General features: G+C 42.0%; 1 protein-coding gene across 5 annotated transcripts in view; it reads left to right on the top strand.

Moving 5' to 3' along the window:
• Nucleotides 1-21,147, top strand: part of LOC136447855 (polycystin-1-like protein 1) — a 63,500-nt gene that overhangs the window by 17,998 nt on the left and 24,355 nt on the right. For 4 of the 5 annotated variants that reach the window (XM_066446968.1, XM_066446966.1, XM_066446967.1 and 1 more), the window contains exons 3-31: nt 1,418-1,513; nt 3,232-3,410; nt 3,837-3,992; nt 4,359-4,687; nt 4,870-4,956; nt 5,179-6,433; nt 6,644-6,784; nt 7,264-7,474; nt 8,106-8,258; nt 8,548-8,653; nt 8,984-9,567; nt 10,095-10,477; nt 10,773-11,000; nt 11,278-11,397; nt 11,734-11,902; nt 12,274-12,513; nt 12,750-12,882; nt 13,322-13,528; nt 13,922-14,100; nt 14,620-14,868; nt 15,081-15,238; nt 15,945-16,118; nt 16,578-16,790; nt 17,743-17,907; nt 18,486-18,641; nt 19,144-19,230; nt 19,766-19,911; nt 20,063-20,195; nt 20,856-20,973. In XM_066446968.1, the coding sequence (XP_066303065.1) occupies nt 1,418-1,513; nt 3,232-3,410; nt 3,837-3,992; nt 4,359-4,687; nt 4,870-4,956; nt 5,179-6,433; nt 6,644-6,784; nt 7,264-7,474; nt 8,106-8,258; nt 8,548-8,653; nt 8,984-9,567; nt 10,095-10,477; nt 10,773-11,000; nt 11,278-11,397; nt 11,734-11,902; nt 12,274-12,513; nt 12,750-12,882; nt 13,322-13,528; nt 13,922-14,100; nt 14,620-14,868; nt 15,081-15,238; nt 15,945-16,118; nt 16,578-16,790; nt 17,743-17,907; nt 18,486-18,641; nt 19,144-19,230; nt 19,766-19,911; nt 20,063-20,195; nt 20,856-20,973 (6,555 nt within the window). The remainder of the gene's footprint in view (nt 1-1,417; nt 1,514-3,231; nt 3,411-3,836; nt 3,993-4,358; nt 4,688-4,869; nt 4,957-5,178; nt 6,434-6,643; nt 6,785-7,263; nt 7,475-8,105; nt 8,259-8,547; nt 8,654-8,983; nt 9,568-10,094; nt 10,478-10,772; nt 11,001-11,277; nt 11,398-11,733; nt 11,903-12,273; nt 12,514-12,749; nt 12,883-13,321; nt 13,529-13,921; nt 14,101-14,619; nt 14,869-15,080; nt 15,239-15,944; nt 16,119-16,577; nt 16,791-17,742; nt 17,908-18,485; nt 18,642-19,143; nt 19,231-19,765; nt 19,912-20,062; nt 20,196-20,855; nt 20,974-21,147) is intronic. The other variant, XM_066446965.1, reaches the window with a different exon arrangement.

Genomic DNA, 21,147 nt, shown 5'->3' with positions numbered 1-21,147 from the left:
TGAAAATTAGGCGGCCGCCATGGGCAGGGATTGTGCTCTGTGTGATCCCAATTCGTGGCGGTCGCGGTCGCGTTGGACGGGTGGTCGCCTTGGGCAGGCAGCTTAATGCTTGTTCCTATGGGGAAAATTTTCGGGACCGAGAAAAAGCGGTCGCCATGGCCAGGTGGTCGCGTTGAAAAGGTGGCCTAGGCAGGTTTGACTGTAGAAGGTAATCTGTGTTAAATGGCCGAGTTTTACATCTGTAGAAAGAATAGAACAGAGTGTGGTGAAAGATTAAGAGGGCTTGGTCACTTTACACGTTTCCTTAATGATGACTAAGGACCATTTAGTTACGCTTGCACTGTATAACTGTTACCGGTTGTAGATAATTTTGTGCTTAATTATAATTCACCTCCCTAATTGTTCCGATTGGTCACCTGTTTATCAAGATGGGTGACTCCGTAAGGTAACAAAGCACAATTGGAGTGTAAGACAGCTTGTTGAGAAGTGTCTTTTGGAAAAAATGACTTGCACTTCAGTGTTAGAAGCATCAACTTTATACTGGGATTATCATTTATATCAAGGGGAAGAAATCTGTGTATTGAAAAGAAAATAGAGGTCTTGGTTGTTTTTGCAAAAGAATAGGCTGGGGGCTCCTCTGGCCGGTTACCATGGTAACAGCATGCAAGTCCCAAACAAACAAACAAGACACTATTTGTAGAGGAAGCTCGTTAATTTGGGCTGTACAGGTTAATGATGATAAAGGAGGGTTAATTACAGAACACTTTGTTAGGTGGTGTCACTTTAAGTGGCGTAGATCGGATGTTGCTTTGTGGACTGAGATTATGTACAAGAAAATAAAGGTAGTACATCATGTATTCACGAAGAATGATGAAATAAGTTGATATTATAGGTAACAACAATCATATCTACCTCTTGAGTTAGAAAGACACTGCCAACTTGGAAAGTTCAGTCAGATGACAGTTCTGATGTCTAATCCTTAACTGCCAAAGTTCTGAAAGTTAAGATGACTTTAAGTTTGCCTGTAAGTTTGCGGGGATTTAAGTAATAGTTAGATCCCGAGATCTGGGTTTCTTAGTGGATTTGGTACTGCTCCGCCCACCCTCGGGAGTTTGTTGGCATCCTGAGGGCACGCTCATGATTGGCTGAGGAAAGACGGCCGGGTTCTAATTTTGTGGTAGGGAGAAAATGGAGTGTTTGGTGTGGTTTGTGGTTGAGACAATAGGGTTAGCAGTTAGAAGATAGAGCAAACATTTTCCCGGGGGTTTTAAGTTTGTGGTCAAAAAGTCACCGCAAAAAACGTGAACATAAAACCATAGCGAACATTTGGACAGTAACCAGTCTAGTGTGTGTACTGTACTTATGGATTGAGAATGACGGTACTGTACTCGTGTAACCTTATGTCCTTGTGTTGCAGGTATGGATATGCAGGGCTACAGGGAGGGGACCAGTGCTCCTGTACCAACAACATCAACAGGCTCTTCCTATCATCACAGGACCAGTGTAACATACAGTAAGTCTGCCTTCAATTTTCACACATTGTCTAAAAATGTCACCTTTTTTTCACATCTCTACATGCTAAGGGCCACATTACTATATCATTTTTGCTGACGTAACATCTGGCAATTCACAATACTCTGTTGTTTTGATTTAAAAATAAAAATCTTGGAGAAAGGCTCTTGAACATTGTTTGTAAGGTTATTCCATTGTCATCTTCAAATAAACATCATCATCATCGGGTGGCGGCAGTGCAGTCAGCCATAATTGTTTCCAATATTTTCGATAGTCTGCCGTGGTAGCCATTACATCTAGGCTCAGGTCTCCTGAAATTCCCCATCAGTCTCTACACAAAGGTTACTCCTCTAGCTTGTGAATTGTTTTTCTATCTCTTTATGCTCCAAAGAGTGGGGTAAACCCTGTCTACCAGGGCTGCAGGCATGATTGCTGACTTATCAACAGAACTGTATAGGCTGCCATGGACAGTTGAGTTCCAGGGAAGCCTCCAGTTGTTGACAAAAAGGGACAGATAGATCTAGAGGTTCTCTGCTTTCGGATTAGGCACTGAAAGAGTCCTTTTAGAGGAATAATCCCTAATGTTTGTTTGTGCTGTTGTAAAAACTATCCATGGAGGAACTAAAGAATTTTCAAAGCGAAAATAGCGATGACTTGTGATATTATGATTAAATTTAGTGGTTCAGATTAATGTAAAATTTTGTGTGATGATGGTGATATTATTTCATTCAAAAACTTTTCAAAATGTAGAAATTCCTTTCCAATAACTTATAAGAAACAGGAAAAAATTAGGAAGGAGAACTCCAGTCATCAGTGTATATGTGCCCTACAAATGACATTACTATAAATGATGGGGTGAGGAAAACATTGTATGAAATGAACATAATTTAGCAAACAGGCCAAGCCCTTCCCCCTTGATGCAGTGTAGTCGGCCAGGCTAGAAGGGTGAAACGCAGCCTGCAAGTACAGCTAGTCAGTTGGTGTGAGCCAGAAAAACAACAACTTTCTCCAGTACATGTTTGTGGCATGATCTGTCAGAGACAGCCCCTGACAGGATGGGGGTAGTGGCCTCCTTGCAAAACAAACAGGCTTCAAGGCTGTTGTGACACGGGGCTTTACCCAGGTACCATGTTAATGGATTCAGGACCAGGTGAGCTTAAGGAGAAAGGCGTACCTGTAAAGATGCTCAGGTGACATCTCCTGTTTAACAACTGAATTCTAGAGTGATTATGCAACTACTAAAGGATTCTCACCTGAAGTTTTTCACAGCATAGGGGTCAGGTACAGAGGGCCAACTGCGTGGCGCACTGAAGACATCACCACAGTAGGGGAAAGAAACACCCCTATGCTGTTTTCCATGTTTTAAAGCCAAATATAAATTCATGAAAAGATTTATGAAAGGTCACATGGTTCCGCCCAGAAAGGAACACCCTTGTGCTGGTTGAAAAACCAAATCACGGCAGAGGGGGCCCCCTAAAAACTTCCTGCATCACAATTTTTTACCCTCATGATTGATTTGTATGCATAAGGTCTTCACTATTACTATAACTATAGTATAAGTCTGGGTGCCATCCGATTACTGCCAGGGCTCCTACACTCTCTACCCCGAAAAAAAGGGCAACGAGTGTAGGAGCCCAGTTACTGATCGGCCAGGCTACTTCACTATGTGGACTGTGAAGATGTGGCATGTAATTTGTTTTCTCCCTTTATTTTTCACAGATGCCCAGATGATACCAGCCAGCAGTGTGGAGGGAACACCAGTCTAGATGTGTACTCCGTGGACGGCCCGTATATTCTGGAAGCGTCCCTGTCACCTGCAACGGATGTGGTGCAGTTGGGGGATGTGGCACAAGTTGATGTCACGGCTGTACTGGCTAGTGCCTTCAACCTGTCCACGGGTAAGGAAAAATCTTCATGTCCAAGCAGATGTGTGATAGCGTTGGTACCATCCAAGTTATTTTTCCGCGGCTCACATACTGCAATGGAACAGCTAGTTGTAACAGAGTATGGGGGCTGTGGAAATCTAACTAGGATGGGACTCAGGCTAGATGTGTGGAAAATGGTGGACAAATGTGCTATTTAAACATCAGGTAAAATAAGTGAAAGGATTCACAAAAACAATGCAATCAAAGTTGGCTGATTTTTCCCCGACCTATACTGCTTTGCAAGCCTTCCATTCTCACAGACAAAAGAGAGCAGCACAGAGGATGTATGCACGTGTGTGTATATATCGGAAATCGCTGATATACACGCAATGTGCCTTGCTGTGCTTGCATCCCCAAGCTTTATCTTACTTTGATCGTATATGATTGTTTCCTACCCAGGACTTCCAAGATACAACACCTCCCATTTTGAATATGTGGATTTTTCTTGGAGCTATGGAGACGGACAAGATGGCACGTCCCAATCCAGGGTAACCATGGATACAAGCATCATCTCCCTCACATACCAGTATGCCAGGGTGGGGGAGTACACCATTGGTAAGTTTGAACTGGATGTGTACATATTCATCAATGTTTTAATGACTAAGACTAGTAGTATCCAGTATTTGATTATACTGTTGAGGGGATCCTTGACACGGGTGGGCAGCAGCTGGTGAGGCCGCACACGTTGATGTCCTTCCGGACACTTTATTTAAGAAGGTCAAAACTGCTGACCAGGTTTGAATTCTGTGTAGAAAAATCACTCGTTGTGAGGAGTTAGTGTTGTATGTTATTGATCTAGTGGTTAGCAATCCCAGTGGTGGATCAGAAGGTAAAAAGTTCTGTTTGATTGGATGTTTGGATTCAAGATTTGTAGTATGATCAGGTGATCAAACTTGTACATCTTTCTCTTTTTCTCTCCAGAAATGCAAATCCAGAACCCTCTGTCCGTCTTGTCCATCCGAACAAACATCACCATCGTTCCTCCGATCCCGGCGGACTTGGAGATCGAGCGTGCTTTTGGGAGCGATCTGGCGTCCATCCCATCATGCAGTTATTCCTCCTCTGCCCCTGACACGGAATCGATCACCGTTTTTGTCGACACTCCCTTTAGCTTGGAGGCGTCTGTGGGGAGGGGGAAGAACCTGTCCTTTTATTGGGAGCAAGATGACGGCTCTTACAGAACCTCTACACCTTATCTGGATGTTGTGAACCCCTGTCAAGGGGTGGTCAACTGTTCAAGAGACATTCAGGTTAGTCATTAGAACAACGCTTGTTTTTCTCATTTTAACTTCCGGTGTTCTAAACACACGAGTTACAAACTGTAGCTGTAGTATGACAGAATGTTGATGTAAAAGAGGAAATGTTTGTGGTGGTTTTGTGGTTGCGGTTTTCATGTTAGTGAATGTCTTAAACAAAATGTTTCTCTTTCTAGACTTATACATTCCGATACCTTGGAGCACACTTTGTTCAAGTGAATGTCTCCAACACACTAGGCTCTGTGGCAGGAGTCATTGAAGTGGTAAGGACAGTCTCTTTTCATTTATCTTCTTTAAGTTGTCTACTTAGTTGCTTGGTTTTAGATTCCGTCTGTCCCTGAACCTAATCTCATGTTTTATGTGTCTATTATTGTATGATTATCCTAAAACATTTGAGCAAAAATGTTTTAGAAACTGTCTACTTTGTCACACAGCTTTGTTTAAAAAATGTAATGAATTTTTTTTGCATGTTTTTTTTCTTGCAGACTGTTGTTGACCGCTCCCTTTCCAACCTGACGTTATCCCTTGATGGAGGACCCACAGTCACAACGCACGGACGAGCTACCACATTCCTCATCACCATGGTAACCGCAGACCGCAGTAGTACGTTCCTGAATATTTCCCTCGGAGACGGCACGACCTTCAACCATTCCCTCACGAACCGTCGCGGAGAACTGCTTGGATCTGGGTCCTCCTCGCTGGATCAGTTTCAAATCACAGCCAGCTACCTTGAAGACTGTAACTTGAACGTTGGTTTCAGACATATCTATAGCAGCAGTGGTTCATTCCAAGTGTCGGCACTGGCGTGGAATGATGCAAATGAAGTGAACGCCGTCATGACCGACTTGGTTGTAGTTCAAGCGGAAATTCTCAGAATACATCTTTCTTTAAGCAGTGCACTACGTGTTGATGTCCCTCAGAACATTACAGTACATTTTGCAGAACATACGGGACCTGTGACAGTGGTGTGGGACATTACCAAAACAGATGGGCCCTACTCTTTTAACACAACCTCCAATGTAGGGACTTTTGAACATGTTTTCAACATTCCCGGTACTTATACTGTAAGCGTAGAGGTCTCCAACCTCATAAGTTCGCGCCGAGAAACCAAGGAAGTTACGGTGCAAGTCCCAGTATCTGGACTTACACTCTCAAGTGATCAAGGGAGATATGTCAGAACTGGCGAGTCGGTGGTATCCATGGCAACAGTTGCCACGGGAACCGGCGTACAGTTTTCTTGGGACGTCTCTGACGGAAGGCAACCAAGTGTCCAGTCTGCTGGAAATACATCTTCAGCCTCTTCGGTTTTTGAACTACCCGGGACTGTGAATGTTACAGTAACAGTTAGTAATCTGGTGACTAGTCCAGTTGTAGATAAACTACAGTTTCATGTACAGGAGCAAGTTGTAGCTGTGCAACTTGCAGTGACCACACCAATAGTGTTAGGCAACATAACAGACATTGTCGCAGATGTAGAAGGAGGAGGAACATCTGCAAAGTGTCATGTTGACATGGGAAGTACATCTAACAATGTTACAGTGAGTGAAGGAAGATGTGAGGTGCAACATCAGTTTGCAACTGCTGGGTTGCACAGAGTGGTGGTGACAGTGTACAATGATGTGTCTTCTGTGAGGAAGGAGATAGACGTGGAAGTGCAGGAAAGCATTTCAGGGGTGGAGTTGGAAATGTTAGGGACGTCAGTGGTGGGAGAGAGCAGCATGTTCGTGGTAAAAGAACAAGGTAATTTTTATTCTTTCACACTCGCTCACTCACTAACTATCCATCTGATTTATCATCAGTTCATCACATTTCAAAAATATTAAGATTACTGACAAAAGTCAGGATTCATCTTTAAGCATTACGTGTTACGTATAACATTCATGACCTGTAGTTTAGTGGAATGCAGTTTTACATACAAAGCATCACTGTTTTGTGTTATTTCGTCATCAGGAAGCCTAAGCAGTATAGCAGATACCTTGTACACCTGGCGAGTGGATGGTGAACTGCAGGGCTACACTGCCGTCCCTGTCTTCAGCACTTCTTTCTCTGATGAAGAGACACATGTAGTATCTGTGGACGTCAGCAACCTTGGTAAGATTTTCTTACTGCTTGGAGTATGGTGTGAGTAAGATCTTAGTTCAGTTCAGCTAGTTTAAGATGGGTCTCACATAATTTGACTATATGGATAACTTTGTATGGAGGCCCAAGATCTGATAAAATTTCTTCTACCAGAATTTACCTCAATGGATAAAACAACCAAATTTTACTTATACTAATTTGTGATAGTCTCTGTATTGTCAATATAAGGCAGGACATAAAAAGCTGTACAAATGAAATAGAAAAATGTTTAAAATTCTGCCAAAGATTGTAAAAGTATATAGAAATTCTGCCAAAGATTGTCTGTAGTACATAACCTCATCCCATATCACATTTGTCTTTTTTCAGGAATGTATTTAATAGAATCAAATTGGACTTGTCCACAGTTGAGATAAGGTGAAAGATAATAGCTATGACATCTACTAGTAGTTGAAAGGCATTAACTGCTGACTTTTCTTTATTGTCTTGACCAGTCACTACACAGAGTGCTTCCACGGACATCCAGTCACGTGCAGAAGCCATCGAGCCGTACATACAACACAGCGGAGCGTCTGCGTCGGGACAGGCTGTGGAGTTCACAGTCATGTTTCCATCAGGGTGGACACTTACTGCTGCATCCATGACTGTTGGGTACGGGGATAACACAGAGGAAACTCACAACATTCCAAGTGGGAGGCAATACAGGTACTAAATGTGTGGATATTGGCTTAGGGAATAGTGTATGTGTGTGTGTGTGTGTGTCTGTGTGTCTGTGTGTAAATGTGTGTGTAAAGGTAAAGGTACCATAGCCTTTTGGGGCCGTTGGAGCAGTGGGTTTTTACCCACTGTGTCTAGGGCACGGTATTGGAAGGCGAAGCCCATCCCTCTCCTTCCACCGCCTTTTACCTCCCCAACCGAAGTTGGTGTGTGTGTGTCTGTGTGCAAATCTACAAAAATGTATGTCTGTGTTTGCATGTATGTGTATGTGTTTCTGTACATGTATCTGTGTCACTGTACATGTATCTGTGTCACTGTACATGTATCTGTGTCACTGTGTGTGCAAGCTTGTCTGTACATGTATATGTTTGAATGTGTATGTACATTGTGCATGACTGCCTGCATGTATGAAATTTAGTGTTGGTGGTATCAGCTTGTTTTATCTTGACTTAACCTTTAGAACACTGAGGTAGCCATTTGGCACCCCATTTTCTATTGGTTACAGAGTTAGGCAGTAGGGAGAAGGTTATGGGATGAAATCATCAGTTGGGCCCAAAAAGAGCAGTCCTGACTTTTGTCTATGTTGAAAAACATTTTTTTCTTTGTTTCACTCCTTCAGGTGGGACCATGCATACCCAAGTGCTGGACTGTTTCAACTAGTTGTAAACCTGACCGTGAATGGAGACCGTGCCCAGCTCTTCAGCTATGTCTCCATCCAGGAGCCAATCAGAAACCTGCTTGTGGAGGGGCCACGGCATGTCAAACTGCTCAGGTAACATTTGTGATTATGATTTGTTCCTATCATCATTAATGTAATTTTGATCTTTTTGTCTCAGTACTTTTTGGATATTTTGAGTGAATGATATCTCACATATCACACATCCAATGAATCCATAATTTCCAAACCAATCTTGAATGTTTAGAAAAGATATATTACAGAAGGTAATCTATTTATAGTTGATACCTTGCTAAGTATAAACAGTACTTTTATTTAATTTGTTTTGTTAGGACTAGTGAAAGAACTACTTTGTCTCCTAACCAATTGGTTGTTTTACCTCTAGCCCTCCTAGCTCCCAGACATGGCATGCAGTGTCCAACACAGGTACAGCTGTGGTGTATCGCTGGATACTGGACAATAACACCACCATCCTCACAGCCATGGACAGGGTGAGTACAACACAATTTTTACTATTACTGAAAATGAATTTATAATGTCAGATTGTTATGTTGAAAGAGTGTGGAGCCAAAATGACCTACTGTACATGAACTGTGCAGCTTGTAATCTTCTTTACAAACCTGGTGTGTTACCGAGTATGCAATACAAACAAACCAACCAACCATCATTGAACCATGGCCTTCTCTTATTTGAGAAAAATGAAGCAGGGTAAATGTGATAACTACTTGTACAGTAGCAAGTTGTTGTGGATTTAAGTACAAGGAATGATTAGAATTACAGAGTGTGTGAATCTCCCTGATGTTTCCATTATTTCTTGACAGGTTTCGCACACATACAGCACCAGTGCCACCTACCCTCTGGAACTCTTTGCATCAAACGGGATCGATTCTCAACAAGCTGCCACGACTGTCGTCGTCCAACACCCAATAACACAGGTGGACGTCCGTGTGGACCCAGTGCTACAGGGTGAAGCATGTGATGTAGAGATAACTGTGACCGGTGGAAGAGAGTTTGCCTTTGACATTGACTTTGCAGACGGGACCAGACAAGTCTTTTCATCTGTACACGAGAGTGACGTTATTGCGGTTTCCTCTATTTCACGCAGAAATGCTGACATTCCGGTGTACACCTTTTCTTTGAATCACACGTATCCCAATGTGGGAGAGTACCCTATCTCAGTCAATGCCTCAAATCATGTGACCTGGCTCAGCCAATCAGCGTCTGCTGTGGTAGTTGAGCCAATCACTGGGCTGCAGTTGATGGTACAAGATGGACAGACTACAGTAACCACGAGGACTTCAGTGGTTGTCGTGGCAACGGTGGAGACAGGGTCGGACTTGACATTTACCTGGATGTCCAAAAGTGCAAACAATCCATTCCCCATGCCAATCTTCAACACTCAAAGGTCGGTTAAATGTCCAACATCTGTTGTAAAAAGTCAAGGTTTAGCTAGGTCTAAAATGCTGACAAGTATTGACAAAAACTTCAAAGGGTAAATACAGACATGTCTACCAGAAATTTAGGATCATATTGTGTTAGCCTAAAAGGGATATACCAAATAGCAGTTACTCAAGCAACTGGTTATGATTTAGGAAACGGTCAGACATTTCAAGTAGCATCCACTACTTCTTGTCAGTGGCACTGACCAAGATTTGTCAATCAGCAGGTTTTAACCACAAACTATGAATTGATATGGAAATAATGCAAAAGGGATATAAGTTAATGTGAATGTGAATGAGTGAGTAAGGTGAGTGAGTAAGGTGAGTGAGTGAGTGAGTGAGTGAGTGAGTGAGTGAGTGAGTGAGTGAGTGAGTACTAGTGCTGCTACTAGGTGTAAGTGTGAATGGAGAAGGGACTGGATGAGCTTGAGAAGCACTAAGTTTGCTATTATGAAGCATACAGTGATACATCTTCTGTCTTTCTCACTTGCAGTACTGGAAACAGCAGTACAGCCACCCAATCCTTCAACATTCCCGGCACCTACACCATAACAGTCAACGTGAACACGCGTGTTCCTGTGTACAGCCCTCCCGTGAGAGCTCAGATCACCGTCGTTGTTGGCGAGAGGATTTCAGGACTGATGCTGTCTCCACCAAGGCAGTACTTTGGGCCAGTGTATCATGCCGCAATTTCTGTACAATCGGATGGAAATTATGGAACAGTGCCTTTGCCCTTTGAGGCATCAGTGCAGCAGGGTTCCAATGTGAGGTTCATTTTTGATTTTGGCGACGGCACTGGGGCGGTGGAAGTTCCTGGAAACATTGACCCTTTCTTTTTTGACATCTCTGGTAGTGCGAGACATGTCTTCAGAGAGGGTAAGTGGAATTAGTCTGAAATTTGATCTTTTAATTGTGCACAATTTTGTTATTTCAAGTATCTATGGCTGACAGCTCTATAGTACTTCAAGATGTGTTGCACATGAACATAACAGCTTTGTATTACATGTTGTCAAACATTTTAGCTCCAACTTTTGAGGATAAGGGAAAAAAGACCAGTTATCAATTATAGCTAGTACATGTAGTAGATTATACAATTGTCATGTATTTGCCTGAAAGATTTACCAATGTTGATACGAATTAGTTTAAAGTATGTTTTGTTTTATTCTTTCAGTTGGAAACTACTCGGTGTCTGTTATTGCCATTAATGAGTTAAACAATGTCAGCATGACATTGCCGGATCCCTTCTTTGTCCAAGTGACGCCATCTGGCTTGTCATTGGACAGTGAATCATACTTGACACCGCATGGGAATGTGACGGAGCTTCACGCAGCGCTGGATGGAGGGACAGCGGTAACGATAGATTGGGCCATGGGGGACCAAACAGACTACACCGATGCTGGTAAGGAAGTTGATGTTGAAGACTTAATTGCATCTACCTTAGGCCACACCAATTTTATTTCTTGGTTAATGAATTTTTATTTTAAATTCGTGTGGCCTTAAGATTACTTTTCTACCCATTTGTGTTGTAAGATGTCATTGAAATGTTGTGTCGAACTTTCTATTTCTGACGATTGTAACAGTCACGACCAAGGCTTGGAAGTGGTCGGAAGCTGTACAAAATTCCCAATACATACACGTGCTTACTGCTGACATTCTGTATTCCTGTGGCTTCTTAGGTTTGACTGTGCAGCACACGTACAGAGAGCGCGGGGACTACACTGTAACAGTGGTTGCCAGTAACAAGGTTGGGCGGCTGGAGGCCACTGCTGACGTAAAGGTGCTAGGAAGGGTGCAGGGTAAGTCATGAATAAGCATCTTCCTCCTGGCCACACTGCTGATAGTGTTTGTTACCACGTCTACGTCTGGATCAAAGGTTCAAGAGTTTGAATCTGTGCCTATATAATGGCACATCCAAAGCATGCTTTTCCAAAGCATTTTTGGTTCGAAAACTAAAATGTTCCAAGGTCTATCCTCAAAGAAAATTGTTAAGATTCATTCAAAGCTAATCAACTTATTCTGTTAGCAAACCAGCAAACTGAGCATCAAAATCTGGTTAAAACGAGAAAAAAACCTTGGTATAGGAAATAGCCATTTACTGTCACATCTGACATTTATCCTTTCTTTTTATGAAGGTGTTGAGTTGAGGTTGGATGGATCCCTGTTCCCAGCCTACCAGGACGTGACTTTCAGTGCTGTTACTGTGACCAACCATGCCAGCTGGTACCGCTGGCACCTGGGCAACGGGGAAACCAAGCTGACCTTTCGACCCACGCTGGCGTACCAGTACCAAGAAAATGGAATGTGAGTAGAACGAGTGTGGCGAAAGCTTTGTTATGTAAAATCATCAAGTACATCGAGTGTCCAACTGTGATGTACCTGTTCTAGTCATTCTAGATTGATACAGAATTCATAAACAGCATATAACACTATCAGAAAATGTCCGGATTTGTCCATAAGCTGAAGACAGTAATATAAAGATTCTTTGCAATGTTCACAATTTTTGCAGTGGTATCTGTTTTAACGTAACTTGTGAAATTGTACATGTGTAGCATGTAAAGAATATGAATGGGGCACATGTGTACAGAGTGGAGGAAATCACAATGTCATGTCAAACAAATCTGTGATATACCTTAGCTGTTGTATAACAGTGCATGTTTGTTATAAACCTCCAGATTCACAGTTTACGTAACTGCTGGAAACGAGGTTAGCCAGGCGGTGTCTCCTCCGGCGGAGATCGAGGTTCAGCTGCCGGTCGAGCTTCGCTTGATCAGGTTCGACCCGTCCACCGTCCTGGGAAAGCCGACGGACTTCACCGTCTACTGGGTGGGTAGCAACCAAAACTTCACCTGGGACTTTGGAGACAACGTCACGGCTGTCACACAGGAGGTCACCATAAGTCACACCTACAGCAGGTAAGAATCTTCATGGCTGAAAGAAAAATTATCACTTCAGGTAAGAAATAGATATCAAAGTAGAAATCAATGGGAAACTTTACTAAAAGAAAAGCAGATTCTGAACACTAAAAGTTCCAAAGTTTTGCACAGATTCTTCCTAGTCTTTAACCTTCACCCTGCTGCCTAACCCTAACCTAATGTTTCTGATATATCTGTACATTGTCCCATTCTAAACCAACATTTCCTGTCTCCAGCCCTGGTGAGTATGTTGCCACGGTTACTGTTACCAACGATGTCAGCTCGGATACGAAGGAGCTGCAGGTGTTTGTGGTGACGGAGATGTGCAGTCCACCTGATGTCAGCATCCTCGGAGCACCTCGGATACAGGTAAACTTGTCTGCATTCACCTTTAACATGATCAATCTCTAGAATGAATGTCCTCTATGCAGAATCCCATATTATTTACATGTATGTATATATATGTGTGTGTGTGTGTGTGTGTGTGTACTTTGTTGTTATTATTTTAGTGTTCTATATGGACAATTTTATCACTCAGTGTAATAGAGTTTGTACATGCAATTTAGGCCACAACGGCGAGCTAACAACACTTGTAATATCTTAAATACATTGTATTGTATTTTTTGTACTTGTGAATAAATAGACCATTATTTTGACAATCTAGAGCACTGTCAATGCTGGGTTATGGTAAAGAATTATATTAAACTCTGGACCTCTGGAAGAAATAATGAAAAAAAAATTGAAATTCTGTCTAAAGGGAATCTTGTAGACCTAATCAAAGTTTAAGTCCATTATTTTCGAAATACAGATCAACTACTCCCGGCGTCTACGATTAGAGTCAGCTATATTCATTTCCTGCAATGCCACCCCCGTGGCCACGTTCCAATGGACCGTCTCCAATGGGACGGGACATACCATCCAGCTTGATGAAGTGGAGGCGGGGGTGTTCCAAGAGAGAATCCTGGTGTTGCCCAGCCACATTTTGCCTTACGGAAACTACACTTTTCACCTGAAGGCAAGTTTCTACTTCCTTGGAATACTAGATGTAAATGTTGATATCTTTCCATGTGTAAGATAAAGGAAAGGACAAAAGTTTTGTCCTTGTTACATGGTTTTGATACTGACATTTAAGATAATTATTGTTAACTGAATGACATAGTATTAGTGTTCTTGTATTATATTCTTATTTTCCCTTATTCTAGGTCCAAATGAATGGCAAGTTTCTACTTTTTTGTGATACTGGATGTAAATGTTGATATATTTCCATATATAAGATAAAGGAAAGGACAATATAGTGTTCTTGTAAAGTGGTTTTAAAACTGACATTAAAGAGATTGTTCAACTGAATGTGTCATAGGATTAAGTGTTCTTGTCTTCTTAAGTCTTATATTCTTTTCCCTTATCCTAGGTCCAAATGAATGGCACTATTGTGTATTCCACCTCGTCTGTGATGGTGACCGTGACTCAGACCCCGCTCAGAGCTGTGATAGTTGGTGGAACGGCCAGAAAGGTCGGCCGCAACTCCACCCTGACGGTGGACGGGGGGACCTCCCTGGATCCCGACTTCCCTGATAGTCCTGGATTGATGTAAGGCCTTGGGAAATTAATGTTTTACAAAATAAATTACAGTGCAGACAAACTCTTACATCAACTGTTCAAAGCCTTAATCTGTTGACAGCATGTAAAATACAGGTAAAATTTCAGATGCCAGATTGGAAATTTTATGTCCCTTCCCAGTGGTCAACCTCCAAAAAAAACGCTAGGGTCGTGTTTTTTTGCCAGGGTTGGTCGGGTAACTGGAATCACAATCATTTTTTCCTAGGCTTAAGAATCCTTCTACCAGGCATGGTCCAATGTACACTATAGATAATGTAATTTTTTTAGAATTTCCACTTTGTTTTTAAGTTAGTAGTTTTTGTGGTGACCTCTCAATACAAAACCATCACACTGCAAGCACATGTTGTATTGCCAAAAAACAGTTACTGGATCAAATTTTGAAAAATTCAGACCTCCATTTGCTTGAGTAATTTTTTTGGGGCGTATCTTATTACCTGGATGTCTAACCTTCATCGTCTGTTGTGTTAACAACCTTTTTTTCGCTCACAGCTACAACTGGACCTGCTACGTTCTCGGAAGCCCAGATATGCCCTGTTTCCGCGTTCTACGCACCAGCAACGGAACTGTGACAAACTCCTCTTCCCCACTGGAGGTGGACGCTCCCGTTGTCACCTTCCACGGTAGACAGCTGCGGATAAACAGTAACTTGTTTGTGGTGGAACTTGTTGTGAGTAAGGACGACAGAGAGGCAGTCACAACTCAAGTGCTGAATGCTACTGCGACTGAATACCCAATAGAGTAAGTGACACAGATCATCATTTTTGGGATAATAGCTTGCTGAAAACTATCCAATCAAACAATTGTCTGTCCTTTTTAATTCTGTCTTCTTCTGAAGCAAATCCAACAGTTCCTTTTTCATTTTTGCTAGAAATGTATTTGCATGTTCTTTCTGATTGTTATCATTTTTTTTTTTTAGGAATTGTCTTATTAATTTTCTCATACCTTTCCAGGCTGCAGATAGACTGCCAACAATGCACATCAGGAACAGTAAACAGTAACAACAAGCTGACGCTCCACGCCGTGTGTCCAGAGTGCGACAACCTGCCCGATGTGGACTTCTTGTGGCAGTTGTTTAAAGTGTCCGAGGAAAACCACTTTGATCCCGACAGTAAGGGTCATCCTGTTTGTCCCTGTTGGTGTAAAAGGCTGTCTAAGTTAAACTCTAAAAGTTTTGTGTAGGGCTCATCACTATATACAGTACATGTATACTGTAAATTCAGAAATGTTTGCGTTGGTTTTATGTTCGCAGTTTTCGTGGTGAACTCTTTACCGCAAACTTATAACCACCGTGAAAAGCAGTTCCATTATGTGACTGTAGCGCAACTATTGTTTCAAACGTGAACTCAAAACCATTTGAAACACTCCATTTCCTTCCTACCACGAAATTGAATCACTGCAAACAGTTCTGCATTTACAGTATGCATCACTAGATTACCCACAATATTAGTTGAACTGTAAAGGAGCGTGGATTACTACATTCTTCATGAAAGACCAACTGTAGTTTGGTTATGAACACAGGAAATACATGTTAGTCATGATGTTACAACTGCACTTTAGTGGAAATCTGTACAAGCATATGTACTAAAACCTTCTCTTTTGTAACCTGATTCTTTTTGCCTACAATTTACAAAGTGTAGAAATAGCTACTGGAGTATTCTTTATATCACCTTTGTTTCTTTATACTAATTTGTATAAAATTATGTAAATATATTAAACCCTCTTAACCACTTGTCCTGAGGGGCAGTATAATTGGACGGTGTGCATAAAAAAATTTGCAGAATTGGAAGCAATGAAATTGTCTTTTTTCCTCCCAGCTCCTCTGGTTTGTGTGGCCCCTGATGGTTCCAACTACCAGCCCATCATGGGCCCCAATGGCACTGCCACGCCCGGCAACGGTTCCCAGGTGTCAACTGAATCTGGGGATGAGACAACTGTCAAAATGACACAGCCGAGAGTGACAGTTGTTCCTGATGAAAATGGTCGTGATGGTAAGAACTGCAGTCGAGATGAAAGCCCTTCATGTAACATCTACTAACTAAAGTTAAACATAATTCCACCAGGGAACATAATTCTGCCACCATGAAAAGATTTGTCCAAACAGATCTCCAACCCAACGTCCCCCAGTATAATGCACTCCTGTATATCTAAACTGTGCATACCTGGGGGGTGCTGCACTAGAGATCTCTCGAACAAACTGTTTTTCATGGTGGCGGATTATATGACCCGACGGATTAATGTTAATGGAGGTTACATGTCAAATATTTACCTAGTTCCTAGACCTGATCATTGGGGGCAAGGTAGATACATGTATGAAGGAGACTTGCAGCCAGGTTTGTTTATGTGATTCAGCCAAGTGAAGTCTCTCTTTGATATTTTCTAGCCAGGTCTTCTAAAATGGCTTCAAGTCAGCCAGAATTAAAGTTGAACAACTGTTTCTGTCTCCTCAGGTAACTTTGCCCCTCGTCCTGGGGGCAGCTTCCCTGACAGCGATTCCTTTGATCCCTTCGACTATGACATCTCGGAGGGGGACGGCGGGGATTCCGACAGGGATCAGGGGATTGGCTGGCCAAGGGACCTGTTTCCCATCGAGGAGGGGGATTCTGGGACGGGCAACAACGGCAGGCCGACAATTGCAGCACCCCAGAGGCAAACAACACGAGGTAAGTGTCATTAGTATCGTCGCCTAGAAGGTTATGTTTTCGTCAGCGTTTGTGTGTGTGTCTGTGTGTCTGTGAACATGGTAACTCAAGAATGCATGGATGGATTGTCTTTATACTTGGTATGTGGGTATGTCTTCTTGAGATCTTGAAATGATTAGACTTTGGGCCCCCTAGCGACTTTCTATGGTACCGCAGCGGAATTTCCGGTTTTGATATCTCGTGTTCTGGACATGCTATGGTTGTGATTTTGTTGCAATGTTGTAAGCTCAAGCAAGCCAAGCTGTGTCAGTACCAATTTGGATGTGTTGAATCAATAGGGAACCTGAATGTTAAAACTTAAAGTACAGGTACAAATATTTCCTAAAATTTACTAATGAAAAGAATCTTTCTCTGTTAAATGAGATGAATAGAAAGCAAATTCTAACCAAAAAAGTTTGAAGAGTTTGAAAAGTCAGTGTTTCTATAACATGTTCCACGTAGCTCAGAATGACTACATTGTATTGTACACATCATCAATCCATTAGAGAGAGACAAATTTGCATGTTGTACTTTGCCTGCTTTTAACCTTTATGTTTGTTTGTTTGTTTTATTAAGATCTCCATTAGTGTACAATCATAACAATTGATACACTAATCTTCCTGGAGTCCGGCTAACTAAATACAAGAATATCAATAAAGGAACAATACAATTAATTCAAATACAGGAAGAACGAAAACAATTGCTAGATAGTAAATCATACAAGATCAAACATGATGAACGGAGAGGTCAGAGGTCAACATAAAAAACGGAATCATTGTATAGATAATGTACACAAGGAAACCCAGAAGCAATACCAAAAGTTCACTGAAGTAGCCGTTTAGCACCCACTCTATTGGTTACAGAGTTAGGCTGAAGGGAGAAGGTTAAGCTAGCTGCATACATTTATATGTTAATTCTGGCTCTTCCCTTCTAGCCACGACGACATTGGCCACCACCCCTGGCATCACACAGGCCCCTCCCCCCCACGTCAACAATGGGGACCTGAGTGGCAACACGGACCAGAACCCTGAGGAAGCAGACGGAGGGGACAGACCAGACTGGGTGGACAGACCAGGGGGCGGTATAGACACGGGCAACTGTGAGTATCCAAAAACAGTTACTCGAGCAACTGGATAAAATTTTGAAACAGTCAGACCTTTCAGACAGCATCCGCTATCTTTCGTCAGTGATTAAAGGAAAGAAGTGGAGAACAAGGTTTTATACCAAAACTCTGAATTGAAATGTTAATGAAGTGAAGACAGGGAAGATCTGAATGATTGCAGTGTCCAGAGCTATTAAGATAGATCTTCTAATTTGTTTGTTTTGCATAACCGGTAAACTGCCTTAGACGTAGCACACCAGTTTTGTACAGTAAGTACAAGCTGCGTAAGACCGTAAGGTTTGATGGACTCCCACTCTTTTTGATAAGCGTGGTGGGTTCTTTAACTTCCTCGAGGTTTTGCTCTCCTCAAACATGGGGCTTGAGTCAAGTGGGGAAATAGGATAAGGTGTAAAATGCCTTTCCCAAGGCCACAACATTAAGGGCTGCTAATGATTTGAACCCAGTATCTTAAGATTCTAAGTCGACAATTCTAACCCCAAGACCACCATGCTATCTTATACTGATACTGGCAAGCACGACACTACAATGTCTCCTTTCTGATTGGTCGACAACAGCAGGGGACTCAAGCGGTCAGAGCGGCAGCGGCCAGACTGACGGGGACGGAGATGGAGGCGATGATGTCAAAGACGACGCACTGGTTGAGGGAGCCGTCCAACATGTCGTCAGCAAATATGATCATGCACTCCCCTTGCTCGACAAGGCTACCACAGGTTGGTACTGTAATTCTTGAAATTTTCACAGTGATGTTTTGTTTGTAGTGACTGCTTCCCCGCAAATTTTAACACCGCCGGTGTTTCTATTACTATAGTGCTATTGTAAATTCAAAACCACCGCGAACACTCCATTTTCTTCCTACTGCGAAATTTAATCCCCACAAATTTACAGTATTTGCATGTACATGTTTATCCCTTTTTCCTGGAATAGTCCTTTTTGTACCTTCCTTGGGGTAATCCTGGGTAGTTCTACTTCCCACTGCTAGATGGCACTGCAGTGGAAAACAATGTGGGCCCAAATGTGACTAAGCTTGTTTCCCCCCTCATCTCGGTTCATGGCTGGAGTAGATTTTCTGGCCTCAGTACAACCCCCTTAACGAGTGCATCCGTTGTTTTTACTGTCTATTACATTTGTACCTTGGCCCCACATTATTATTGGTTGAATGTGTACATAGAATCAATCTTAAGATCAAACTTTCCCTTTCTTTTCCTACCACAGGTGTCCGAGGGATGTCCCTTGTGATAGCGGCCCATACCCTGATGGAAGGAAGGATCTATGCTGTTGCAGTGAGCGCACAAACTCTGGGTAAGATGCAAAGAGATCATTTCTTTGGCACACTCATGTAAAACATAATATTATGAAATTTCATAGAATTCCACCAGGGCCTGAAAAGTATCTTTTTTTCTGTTTTTTTCATGATTTCTAAAATCAAAAAAAAAAGAGCATTCCATAGATCCACTAGAGTTTTTTTCTTGATTTCTAAGGTTTTAAAAAATGAGCATTCCATAGATTCACTAGAGTAATTTTCCATCTCTTGTGGTATTTTCTGGTATCTATAATTATGATCTATACAGCCAGTATAACCGCCATTCAGTGTAACGCACCAGCTTCGCAGGCACACTGCACAGCAGCAGCTGGTTATATGTGTACATGTATTACACTTAACGACCTGTTACACCTAATCTTTGCACATCTAACTGTAAGTATTGTTTTCAGGCGTGACTCCACAGCGAACAGGCCTGGCCAGGATATACTTCATGGCCTGAACTTCTAATGAATAAACAAAGGTTCAAACAAACAGACTGTAGTTTCCTTACAGTAATTTTCCACCTGTTTTCAGGCGTGACTCCCCAGCGGACAGGCCTGGCCCGGATGTACTTCACGGTGAACGAGGGCCCCAGCCTGGGGAGGTGCACCATCCGACCTGACCAGGGGGTGGAGATGGAAACGCCCTTCACTGTGTTCTGTCTGCAGTGGAAGGACAATGTAAGTCAGATTAGATAATATCACACCTGTATGAAATATGAGATACTGTAAATTTTGAAATGCTTGCAGTAATTTCAAGTTTGCGGTTTTTGCAGTGACTCATCACATTGCAAACAACTTAAGAAATGTCCCTTTTGTATCTTTGTTGCAGAACGGACCTCTAGTGTATGAGATTGAGCAGAGCATCGGTGACAAGGATGGGACTCGGCATGTCTTATACTCAGGGTTGAACTACGACAATATCTTCTACTTACCGGCAGGCAATGAACAAGATGACTTTAAAGGTAAGTACTATGATATACTCTTTTTAATATGTTTTAAGAATTTGCAAACCATTAAAAACATATGAAAAGCCTTGTTCCCAAATGATATTGGGGCATGTCGCTGAAACGATGACCCATTGTTGTATATGATAAAGGACTGTAGCAAAGTTACACCTAGGATGAGCAAAGAAAGTTTATAAAGCTTCTCTACCATTTCTACTCAAAGAGGCTACTTGATCTATTGGTATGATTAACTGAGAAATTCATCCGAATATGGATAATACATTCCTGTACTTGGTTGTACATGTACATGTACATTGTATATGAGAGCTTTTTAGAGTCTAAGAAATAACAGTCATGTTATTAATGACTACAATCATGTAAAAACAGAACAATATTACCTGACACAAGACTTAGTAGAGAAATATTCAATGTACTTCTATCATGCCCTGACTCTGTAATTGTCTACCTAGGCCAATATATATTATATAATGCTATGCAAAAGAGAAACCGTGCCATAATGTGAAACTTACTATCCCATGATATGAGTAACGGTTCATGATCTTAATTAGTACACTAGTATAAGTAGTCACATTCCATGTTATTTGCCATACAGTATACCTGATTCAATTGTTGTGCAATAAACTTTGACTTGACTCGACTTGTTTTCTGTCCCTGCAGTCTACATCCATGTGTCAATAAAGAACTCTCTGGGTGCAGTAACCCAGGTGTGCTCCATGCCTGTACGTGTGGAGCCCAAGATAAACGCCAACAGCACACAGCTGGCAGAGGAATTCCTGTGAGTCATAGTGTGGTATCCTCCCTTGGTTTACAATGTTGTTAAAAAAGTTGTTTGGTATTACCTATATCAAAGATATGTAGAATGTATGGTCGTGTGGCGTAAAGGCAGGGTGTTTGGCCCAGAACTTATATATCTAGAGGTCCTGGGTTCAGATCCTGTCATGCCACTGAT

Source organism: Branchiostoma lanceolatum, chromosome 13 (assembly GCF_035083965.1).
Source record: "Branchiostoma lanceolatum isolate klBraLanc5 chromosome 13, klBraLanc5.hap2, whole genome shotgun sequence".
NCBI classification, from domain to species: Eukaryota; Metazoa; Chordata; class Leptocardii; order Amphioxiformes; family Branchiostomatidae; genus Branchiostoma; species Branchiostoma lanceolatum.
Note: the sequence above shows the minus strand (reverse complement) of the source record. Positions and strands in the feature narration are given on the sequence as shown.